Source organism: Mustela lutreola, chromosome 6 (assembly GCF_030435805.1).
Source record: "Mustela lutreola isolate mMusLut2 chromosome 6, mMusLut2.pri, whole genome shotgun sequence".
Classification (NCBI taxonomy): Eukaryota; Metazoa; Chordata; class Mammalia; order Carnivora; family Mustelidae; genus Mustela; species Mustela lutreola.
This window is the reverse complement of record NC_081295.1, coordinates 65659842-65672236: the sequence shown is the minus strand read 5'-3', so window position 1 is coordinate 65672236 and position 12395 is coordinate 65659842. Positions and strand designations below refer to the sequence as shown.

Here is a 12395-nt window from a genome sequence, read left to right as displayed (position 1 = left end):
GTAAAGATATTAAATAAACAGCATTGCATTATTAGGTATGTTAATAAAACTCTATAAATTTTCACAAGCTGAATTTAGCTGATCTGTAATGTAGCTTAGCTACTCATTTAGATTTCTATCCAGATACACATATCACTATGCCCGAAACTATCAAAGTAAATACACTGGTTACTTACTGAGAGCCCTTTTGGAAACACATGTAACCAATCCTATTCAATAATTGTATAACACATGTCAACACTCAAAATAAGTGCCTGGGATTAGCATGCTGTATGCTTATTCATGAATTGTTCCTTATATGGATTTTTTTTTCTCCCAACTGTACCTTCGATTTATATCCTAGCTTGTCATTATCTCACATAGCACCAAGTGTTCCCTAAATGACAGTTGATAAATGAGTTATTAATATTTTTTAAATAAATTTTTCTTGCACTATTGAATATTCTTCCTGTTTAGAGTCTAACTTGAAGCTTTTCTCATTTAGCTTTATGTGTGTCTTCAAATAAGAAAATTAAACCCTACTTTTTCCATAAATGGCTATCCAACAATTCTGAAATATTTCTTTAGTCAATTAAAGAATAACCCAGATAGAAGTGCTAAATAGCATAGTCATGGCTTGCCTCGGTATTTAGAAAATACTGGCCACCTGCTTGGTAGATATCTGCTTGTCCATTGCAGTGAGGTTGAAATTGCATAAATAAAGAATATACCTCATAATAACCAATTTGTTCAAAAACTTGGAAAAATCCTCACCATGAATAATATTATATGCTATCTTTTTTAAACCTACAGACTACCATAAAAAAATGAGCCATGAGAAGGTTTTATTGTCTAGGTTTATTTTACTATTGAACGTGTTTGACATTATATGAGCTTGTGCACCAAAGATGCAAGACAGGGTGGGAACTAGGGCAGTGAGTTACTTATTTCATACTCCAGATCTGAGACAGCGCCAAATAACTCCGTGATCAAGGTATATCGCATTTTAAAGTAATATTCTTTCAAAAAAAAATAAAGGCCAAAAATATCAAAAACTTAAATAAAGACCAAAGGAGATCTATATTCTGGTATGTTGGTTCATTTTTACCTGTTTGACCACAGGGTGAAGAAAGGTGGGGAAGAACGAATCTAGCTGTTTTCTTCTTTGATTTAAGGGCAAAATGGATTTCAATTAAAATTTAATATGTCCAGGGGTGCCTAGATGGCTGTCATTCAAGCTTCCTACTTTTGGTTTCAGCTTAGGTCATGATCTCAGAGCACGAGATCAAATCCCCAGCCCCCCACCCAGTAGGCCTCTGCACTATGTGTGGAGCCTGCTTAAGATTCTCTCTCTTGGGGTGCCTGGGTGGCTTAGTTGATTGGGCATCTGCCTTTGGCTCATGTCATGATCGTAGGTCCTGGGATCAACTCCCTGCTCAGTTGGGAGTCTGCTTCTCCCTCTCATTCTCCCTCTGGCCTCTCTCTGTCTCTCTCAAATAAACAAATACATTCTTAAAAAAAAAAAATCTCTCTCTCCCTCTCCCTCTGACCCCCCCAGCTCTATTTCTCAAAAACAAACCAAAAAAGCAAAAACAGGAAAACAAAAGAAAACCACAACAACAAGAACAAAACACAAAATACCTCCAGCTCAAAGCATCATTAGATTAGCAATATTTTAGGTAATCTGATAACTTTAATGAATGAAACCATTATTTCCTATCATCTATATTTATTGCATGTAACTTGTCATTTTCTTACCTATGAATCTATTTGAAGTATTACACCACTTGGAAATCTGAATGGAAGTTTACAAAGGAATACAGTTGATATTTGAACAACACAAGTTTGAACCGCCTGGGCCCACAAACATGCAGATCTTTCTCAACAAATACAATATAGTACTGTAAATGTATTGTCTCTTCCTTAAGGCTTTCTTATTATCATTTTCTTTTCTCCAGTTCACTTTATTTTAAGAATGCAGTATGTAATACACGTAACATTAAAAATATGTGTCAATTGACTGTGTTACAAATAAGGCTTCTAGTCAACTGTGGGTTATTCTCACATAAACTTTTGAAATGCCCAGAGTATATACAGATTTTCAACTACCCAGCAGGTGTGCACCCCCAGCCTCCACATTATTCAAGGGTCAACTATAATCCATAATTTGAATTTGCTATGTTTGTGGCATATTTCCATCATTCAGGCTTACCTTGTTTACTTTCCATTCTGTTATGTTAGTACTCTCAGCTACCTAGGAGATTTTCTTTTTGTGTTTTAGAATGGGGAAATTTTCATAGAAGGCTAAAAAGGAACAGGTCATTGTATGGTTGTTTCCTATTCAATTTCTGCACAACACAGGAATAACTCATTTCAATAACTTGACACCCTTGATTTCATTCTATATAATTCTGTATAGAACCATCACCAACATTTCTTTGCTTCCCTATGTAGTAAAACCCCTTGGGTTGTCTATACTTGATACTATTGCCTGACATTTCTCTTCTCATTCCCTCTCAAACTCTTTATTATAAAATACCTTCAAATTTACAGAAATTTTTCAAGTATAGAACATTCACATACCCTTTACCCAGAGGAACCAATTATTATTCGGCCCTGTTTGTCTTTGCTATATATATTTTTTGTAACCTCTTGGGAATTCATTGTATACATCATGCCCATTTATCCCTAAATATCTCGGCATGTATTTTCCTTTTTTTAAATTTATTTTTAAATTATCTATTTATTTACTTATTTTTTTTGAGAGAGAGAGAGAGAGGGAGAGAGAAGGGTGGAGAGGGGCAGAAGGAGAGAGAGAATCCCAAGTAAGCTCCACGCCCAGCCCAGAGCCCACCTCAGGGCTTGATCTCAGGACCCTGAGATGATGACCTGAGCTGAAACCTAGAGGCCACCACTTAACTGACAGAGCCATGTAGGCATGTCCTAGCACGTATTTTCTAAGAACAGGAGCCTTCTTTTGCAAACCACAGTTCCATCAGCACGTTCAAGAAATGTATAGACAGAATTGGAGTATCTCATATATATATAGGTCCATATCCAATTTTCAAAAATTATCCTAAATAAGCCATTTTTGGAAATTTTCTCCTGATCCAGGATCCCATTCAGAGTCACATGAATGCATTTAGAGCCCTCTATCTGGTATCCATTATTCTGAAACAGTACCAGAGACTATCTTTGTCTTTCAGGACATTGACATTTTTTAAGAATGCAGGTTAATTATTGTGTAGAGGATCTTTCAGCATAGGTTCTCATGATGTTCCCTCTTCCTGGGGGTCAGAGCAAGAACACAACACGGGCCATGTTGTACCCTCGGTGTGTTATTACATCGAAAGCCTGTAATGGCAACTTCTCCCATTACTGGGGAGGTGAACTTTGGTTACTTAGTGAAGATGCCGCCCCCTCTACATTTATCCACTAAAAAACTACACAGTTCTTCCTTTCCAGTTAGAAACTCTGTGGGGAGATACTTTGATATTATAAATTATCCTGTTGCTTTTTAAACTTTCACTGAGTAGTTTCAGCATCCATCAATGATTTGGGCCTGAAGCAGTATCACCATAAAAGTTGCAAAATGTTGGGGCACCTGGGGGGCTCAGTCAGTTGAGCATCTGATTCTTAATTTCAACTCAGGCCATGATCTCAGGGTTGTGATACCCCGTGTCAGGCTCCATGCTGTGCACCGAGCCTGCATAGGATTCTCTCTCTCCCTCTCCTTCTGCCCTCTCCACCCCTCTCTCTCTCTTAAAAAAAAAAAAAAAAAAAAAAAAAAAAAAAGGTGTAAAATGGTAATTTTCTAACTCTGTTAGTTCCTCTGCATTATGGGTAGACTCTCTGCAAGGGAGAGCTTCCCCTTCTCATTTATTTACTTACTTGCTTACTTACCATCAGTGTGGACTAATGGATTCTTCTTTCAGTCCATGGTTTATAATCAGCTCTTCAATTATTCATGTTGATGCTCAGTTTCCCATATTTGTGCAGAGGGACCCCCTGCAAGTCATCTCCTTTGTCATTTTGTACTGTTCCCATCATTTCTCGAGCCCTCCCCTACCTTCCAGAAGGCCAAGAGGTTGCATTTCTTCTTGTACTTTGCCTGCCCCAGTCCTAGACTTGGCCATTTCACTGAGGTGGTCTAGTTTCTTTTAGTGAGAAATTGTGTTTTAAAACAAAATCTGGGTGCTAGATGTGTGGCTGAGGTGTTGCTGCTTCTAGCACAGAATAAAATGTGCTCTATTAAGTGCATAGCTCAGTGAATTTTGACAAATTCTTATTCCCGTGGTCAATTTTCAGTCTTTGTTGTTTTGATCTATTAACAGCATTCAATACTGAGGATCTCACCTTCCTCCTTGCAATGCTGTCTTCACTAGGCTTCTGGGAAATGCTGGGCTTTCCCTATCCCCACTGGATACTCCTCAGTCTCCTTTGGTTTTCTCTGCTCTTCTCTATACCATTTCAAAGTTTAAATACTGCAGAACTCAGACTCTGATGCTTTCCTCATCTGTATACACCCTTACTCCCTAGGTAATCCCATCTGACAACTCCCAGATTTGTAACTCTAGCCCACTCTTCTCCTGGGTTTTATATCCACTTATTTCGATCTGACATCTCTGCCTGAACTTCCAATGGACATCAAAATCCAACATGTGCAAAACCGAAATCCATCCCATACCTGGCCCACCTGCAGCTTTCCCATCTCAGGTGATGATGGCAGCTGCATTCTCCTTATTATTTAGGGCAAAAACTTGGAGGTACCCAAAGTTTGAGATCTCCAGATCCCTGACTCCACTACTGGTCCCTCCACTCGTCCCACCAGAGTCTGAGCAGTTATCATCTCTTGCCTGGATTATTTCAAGGGCCTCACAGCTGGTCTCACTACATCAAAGCTTTCTTTTACAATCTGCTCACCACACAGGATGACCCTTTTTAAATGTGTGATCATATCACTCTTCTCTCAAAATTTTGCAGTGGCAGGGCGACGTCTGGGTGGCACAGCCAGTTAAGCATCTGACTTAGATTCAGGTCATGATCTCAGGGTCCTGGGATCAAGCCTGCATTGCAGGGGAGAGGGGAGTCCGTGCTTAGCAGGAAGTCTGCTTGTCCCTCTCCCTCTGCCCCTCCCCCCTCTCCCCACTCATGCTCTCTCTCTCTCTCTGTCCCACTCTCAAAAAAATAAATAAAATCTTAAACAAACAAACAAACCTTTGCATTGGCTCCTCATTTCTTTCAAAGTAGATCTCAAACTGTTAGAATGAGCTACAAGACCCTTTTAATTTCCATGCCCGCCTTTGCTCTGAGACCTCACCTTCCACTCCTCCCCCTTCCTCTCCTTCCTATCTAGGTGGAATTCCTGCCGCTCCTCCCACATGCTAGCATGCCAGGAGGCTCCCACTAAAGGGACATTCAAGCTGGTCCCTCTGTGAGGAAGGTATTTCCCCAGATCACTGTTTGGCTAACTTCCTCATCTCCTTCATTTGATTAGACTGTACCCTCTAGAAAGGCCCACCCTGACTCTCCAAACACAGAAGACCTGGTCCCTCCCTTTCAGCTTTTCTGGCTACTCCCCCATTGTTCTTCCCACCTTCTAACACAATTTTTATAAATTACTTATTTTTTTGTTTATTGGTTATCGCATGTCTTTTTGTGCTGGAAAGTAAACTTCCTGAGTACAGACATCTTTGTTTTGCTCATCGGAGGATCGAGAACCAAAGGATTTCACTGTGCCTCTATGTTTTAAATAAATGGATGAACCACTTTGTCCTGTACTTTGACTTGATAAATTGGTAGAAATGAGTAAGAACTCACTAGTAGAACTGAGTCCACATATACCATTTTTAATTTGGCCATCCGCTTAACACCCAGGTTCGGTTACACTGCTCTTTCTGGGTGTGTATTTGCCTCTTTCCACACAGAAAATCTAGATCCATTTTAAAAATAGAGAGCTTTTTGGTCAGGTGGGATTTCCAGACAACTGTGGGTTTTGCCTGCCCTGAATTAAGCCTTTGCATGCATAATACAGCCCAAGTAACAAATTGATCTTCAGCAGTCACTGCCGTCAGGGAGGGCCACATTGCTCACTCTTTCCTCTGCTTCTCTATCCGCTGTGATTCTGAGTTCCCTAGAGGAGAAGGGGAGACAGAAGGCAGCATGAAAGAATCCAGAATTTCTTTATATACGGACTCTACATTTTCCTAGTAGACCGTTCAATTGACTCCAGATTCGAAATGGGCAGCACACGTCACTTAAGTGGCCCTGGAGTGATTCATAGAATTTTAGCTGAGATAAAACATACCTTGACAGCCTTTCAAGTAATGTGCCTGGGTTATTTCTGGACAATCACCATGATGTCAACAGTCAAGTTTTGAAAGGCACATGTGACATGAGTATTAAAATATCTCTACTGACAGGATCAAAACTTTCCTGGCCGCTAGTAAAAAAGAATATAATCCATTAGAAAGTAGACACCCTCTCTGCTTCTTGTCCGGAAAATCTAGGTCACTTCACTTGATTCCCATGCCACTGGTATTCCTGGAACATTAGGAAACATTTTCCTCATGTATAAGCTCGTGTATTCTCAGCCCTTTTAATTTAGAGAGTGTAGGATGAGAACCTTGTTTAAATTATGGAGGCTTGGCTTTAATATCATAGGAAAAAAAGCATAACTGTTCCTTTCAAATGCATACAGAAGTATGCAGATTTTACGTACTTAGCACATCAGTGCCATTAATAGGAAAATGAAGATTTTAATTTATATATTTCATGTCTTCTAAAATCACATTCAGAAATATCTTGACATTTTAATGAAGGTAATACATAAGAAAGGTCATTTTCGTTCTAAGACAACTTCAAATGCAGAGTTAAATAGGCTATATCTAAGAAAGGACTGAGAGCATATTTTAAGTTTATCTCTTTTATAATAGATTGGAATCTTACATCAGGCTCCCTGCTCATGGGGGAGTCTGCTTCTCCCTCTCCCTCTGCCTGCTGCTCCCCCTTCTTGTGCTCTTTCTCTGTCAAATAAATAAATAAAATCTTAAATATAATACATTGTATTTTTACATAGTGGAGAAAATAGGGCTTTTAAAATACATAACTTCTGTATTTGATTACTCTCCACAGATACAACACACTCAGGGGAAATTGGCACTAAAAAAAAGGTGAAAAGACTGTTAAGCTTTCAAAGATACTTCCATGCATCGAGGCTGCTTCGTGGAATTATACCACAAGCCCCTCTCCACCTGCTGGATGAAGACTACCTTGGACAAGCAAGGGTAAGTTAGTTTCCCCTCTGTCACCTCCCAGGAGGTCAGGGGCTAAGAGCATGTACCTCAGCTGATAGTACCAGAAGTCAACTTCTACCACTGAGACGCTCTGTGACTCTGGCTAGTTAATCAATACATCTGGACTTTTTCCTCAAATATAAAATGAAGTTAATAGAAATACCCACTTATAGGGGTGATATAGAGATTACAGAAGGTAAAGCATTGCTTAATGTGTTTCAGATATTCATACCTAGCACATGCTAGCTACTTTCGTTTCTATAAATGGGCAAAACATATTTGCACAACACTAAGTAAAGTAAAATTTTGGACAGATCAATTACCAATGAGAGAAGAACTCAATCTTTAAGCCCAGTGAATTGTCTCATTGTGATAGCTATGTTGAAAGTAACCCAATAATGACCAACTCTTAATTCCACTTCCATCTACCGATATGGTGTGTCATCCTTTATACATTTTTTATTTTATTTAAATAATTTTCACAAATTTTATGATTATTTTTGCAATTCATTGGTCAAAGGTTGAAATTAAAATGTGACAATCTAAAAAAAAAAAAAAAAAGTTCACAAGTTATCTCTAGCCCAAACTGTCAAAGGAGTTTAAATTTCAGGGTAAAATACCACAGTTTAAACAGAAATCAGAAGTAGTGTCCTAGAGTTTACATGGCTATGTAATATTATGCTAGCTATATACTTTTAAGAAATATATACTATTACTGTATAGTATTAGTAGCTAAGCAATAAGTAATATCAGAAGAACTACTACTTCAGGTCTAAAAAAGGGGAAAAAAAATCACTCCTATCAACCCAAGACCTGAGATTGAGTGAATGTTGTTTGTTTGTTTATTCGTTTGGTTGGTTGGCTGGTTGGCTGGAGAAAGAAGAGCAAAACTAAGTGAGCTCCCAATGCAGGGGCAACAGCAACAGAGCACTCTTGGGGGCCTCTCCCTCTGAGGTTCACTCCTCAAGAGAGATGACATTGAGATGTAGAACGAACTGTGTGTCACAAGTCAGGATATCAGGGATCAAGTTCTGATTCTGCTTTAGTATTTGACTTGGATAAAATGTTCACACACACTAGATCTCACAGGTCACCTATTAGTCCTTCATTTTTCTGGTAATGCTGGAAGGTCTTTGTGCGCTATGACAAGGCCCTTAGACTTACTTGAAGATGCAGGGAAGATATTTAGGGTTAGGAAGAGGGGAGTTATCTGGTCATTACTGGAAGCAGTGGCTTTGGGAGAAGAGGAAGGCCAGCTGCAGAAGCCACAGTGAGGATAGAATCTGTAACCATAGCTGTGCATAAGGGATTTAAACAAGAAAAACAGGATAATAAGCCCACATTGGAGAGTAGGTCTTTAAATTACCCAACATTTTCCATGGCCCACTTCACTTTCCTATCTATCAGACTGGTTCATTTCACATTTAGTCCACATTGAGCAGAGTAATGTGCTCAGCAATCATTTTGACTTCATTTTTTAGAAATTTGCTATAAACATTCTCCTTAAGTATATAGTCATTTGCAATGTAGAGGCTTTACTGAACTACAATTTTAACAGATATCAAATTTTATGTGTGCTTATTATGTACAAACAACATTCTAAGCACTCCACATACGTTGCCTTTTTTAATCATTACAAAAATCCTGAGGTAGGGGCACCTGGGTGGCTCAGTGAGTTAAGCCTCTGCCTTCGGCTCAGGTCATGATCCCAGGGGCCTGGGATAGAGGTCCGCATCGGGCTCTCTGCTCAGCACGGAGCCTGCTTCCCTCTCTCTCTCTCTCTCTGCCTACTTGTGATCTCTCTCTCTGTCAAATAAATAAATAAAATCTTTAAAAAAAAATCCTGAGGTAGATTATATTATCAGCTATATTTTTCAAATAGGAAACTGGGGTATGGAGAGGTTAAGGAACTTGCCCAAGTCCCCACATCCAGTGAGGGATGTGGCTGACACCGAACCAGATAGTCTGAATCTTTTTACACTCTTGTTAGTAGAGCAAGATTTATTTTACCACAAGCCAGAGAGCAATGTGCTACTATTTCCAACTTTTTAATTGTTTCACTCACTGTCTCAAAGTAAATGTTTGAGTCTCCAGTATGATTCATTTGACTGCTGTTTTCGTTTGCCTTTTTAGCATATGCTCTCCAAAGTGGGAATGTGGGATTTTGACATTTTCTTATTTGATCGCTTGACAAATGGTAAGTCACCCCAAAGAATCCTATTTCCAAACACTGTTATTCACTTTCCCTTTTTTTCCACTTTCTTAAGTCTACAGCCACTCCAGAAGGGCCAGGCCAAGGGAAAATTAATTCAGATGAAAAGGACTATATTTGGCCTTAGAACCTTAAGACCATTTTCCTTCTGGCCTTGATGATCCCAAAGGAATTTGGAAACTACACATTAGATTCTTTCCTCACAGACTACTTTGGCCACATCCAAATGGAGGCTTTTCATTGTTAGTGAAAACTAGAAACACTAAAGCTCATATGACCAGGCCTGACCACTATAGGGCAGGTGTCTGTGCGTTTTCCTTGAGGGAGCTGAAGCTCACCCAATGCAGGTCTTGTTCAGATATGCTCGGCATTACTGAAGGAAAACACCGGCTGATGACGCAGTGTAAAAGTTTTGGAGGTAGCTGAAGGGGAAAGTAGACATTGCCACTGGTTTCACATTTCTTGGTGCCTATAAAGACTTTCTTAAAGAAAGCAATACAATTTGGTTATATATTCGTCTGCCCATTAAACAAATACTGATAGGCTTAGGGAGCCAATGAAAGACGTAATATGTGATGCTGACCTTCACATGTCCCACCACATACCAGGCTTGTACTTTAAGTCATTACAGATGGTTTTCTCACCATTCGGTTACTTGACAAATAACATACAGTTGAAAGAAACAGCCTAAGAGTATGAAGCAGAGCTTTACACTGTGGAAAGCTAACTAGACCATATAGCGACAGAACCCACAATCTTATATTTCACTTTGCTCAAATCAATTGAGAAATGAGTACCAGTAGATGAAAGTAACTGTGAATAAAAGAATTGGTTCAAAAGAGGATAATCATGACCCTCATAGGGATATGAAATGAGTACATGCCGAAGATTTAACTCAATTAATTAGCGATCCAGTAAGATGCCATCAAGAAAGAATGAACGAACGAAAGAAAGAACGAAAGAAATCTTGCCATTTGCAATGACATGAATGGAACTAGAGAGTATTATCCTAAGCAAAATAAGTCAAACCGAGAAAGGCAATTATCATATGATCTCTCTGATATGAGGAATTGAGGGGCAGGGCAGGGGGCTATTGGCGGGGGCGGGGGGCGGGGAATGAAACAAGATGGGACCGGGGAGGGAGACCAACCATAAGAGACTCTTAATCTGAGGATACAAACTGAGGGTTGCTGGGGTGGTGGGTGGGAGGGATAGGGTGGCTGGGTGATGGACATTGGGGAGGGTATGTGCTATGGTGAGTGCTGTGAATTGTGTAAGACTGATGATTCACAGACCTGTACCCCTGAAGCAAATAATACATTATATGTTAATAAAAAAAATGCTAAAACTAGGTGAAGGGAAAATTCAAAGAACAACACATATATAAACAGTAAGAAATGCTTAAATGAATTTATTAATAGCTGTAAAACTGCGAAGAGGAAGTCAACTGTATTCTGTTGTCAAACAGTGATTCTGTTTGCATGTTATGGACAAGAATCATTTGCAATGCTATCCGTTATCTACAAATTCGAGAGTCAAGAAAAAGCTCAAAGACAATGGAATCTGCAGAACTGCAGGATCAGGTGCCCCAGAAGATTGTGCTTAGGCAATATTTAGTTTTCCACTTAAGAAATCCAGTCATCATCTTGGTCCACTGCAAAGTCTTTCATAAATTCTCTAATGCTTTTAAAATACAAAAAATCATTACTCAAATTATTCAAAATTCAAAGTCATTACTCTTTAGTCCATCATATTTTCTAAATGCTTACATATTTTCTAAATACTAAATGTATTGCTTCAATTTCACATCTCTGCTGGCTTAAGTTCTAAACTATCTCCTCATCAGATCTCATCCTGGGTGACTTTGCCTGGGAAGAACAAACTCGGATTCTTAAGGAACTTGGTGACTTAGGTATCTCTGTAGACGTAAGAATCAGATGGAAGCAACTTAAGGCACATCACAAGTAACCATTAAACTGTGTCTTTAAAAAATACACTCACATGGGTGGGTGGGTGTGTCCCCACAATAGGCAGACTCTTAATGCTTTCATTGCCTTTGATGTAGAGAAAGGTCTGACCTAGCTTGTTTCATTTGTACAATATGAGAAAACCTAGGACCAAACCATAAGAATAATATCTTTTATACTGGAAAAAATTCAATTCTAATAGGGAAAAGGAGACCTACCAGAGAACTTTCACTACAGAAACTTTGGATCCTTCTGTCAATCTCGATATTTTAATGGTGATAAAAATGAGTTAAAGCAAGTGACTGTTTTCCTATAGGAAACAGCCTGGTAACACTGCTGTGCCACCTCTTCAACACCCATGGACTCATTCACCATTTCAAGCTAGACATGGTGACCTTGCACAGGTTTTTAGGTAAGTCTTCATTTCCGTATTCCTACCTCCTTTCCCCTGAATGATGGCAGTCCATGGTATTCTTTAACATAAAGTGGCAACAGTGATAGCTGGAAAATGAAGATCTCAAGTTAAACTTAAATTATCTCATCTTAATTTTAAAATATGGTTTGCCCCTTTTAATCAGTGAGAAAATTATTTACTCAATTAGCTATGTTTACAATAGAGGAAAAAAATGATATAAAGAAAACCATGTGACCATTAAAGAAATTACAGATCTGCTTACATCTCAGCAAACCCCAGTAATGTAGGCCTCAAATAATTCCAATCTGGACATGAGCTGTTAAAATTCTTCAATAGGCTTTTTTTTTTTTTTTAATATAAGTAGAACTACTGTTTACATAGAGCTCGTGATCTACAAGATGCCCTCAGTGTGTTATTTCTAACCGTTTCACCAACTCTGCAAGTTGGGATTGTCAACGCCATTTGGCTCACGGTTAAGGAAAAGTAGGAAGAGGTTTCATAACTTGCTTGAGGTCAACAACTTGTAA

The 12395-nt window shown here is 39.0% G+C and overlaps 1 protein-coding gene across 3 annotated transcripts in view; it reads left to right on the top strand.

Moving 5' to 3' along the window:
• Window positions 1-12395, top strand: part of PDE7B (phosphodiesterase 7B) — a 311613-nt gene that overhangs the window by 264605 nt on the left and 34613 nt on the right. For all 3 annotated transcript variants that reach the window (XM_059177480.1, XM_059177481.1, XM_059177482.1), the window contains 3 exons: window positions 7114-7265; window positions 9408-9471; window positions 11770-11865. In XM_059177480.1, the coding sequence (XP_059033463.1) occupies window positions 7114-7265; window positions 9408-9471; window positions 11770-11865 (312 nt within the window). The remainder of the gene's footprint in view (window positions 1-7113; window positions 7266-9407; window positions 9472-11769; window positions 11866-12395) is intronic.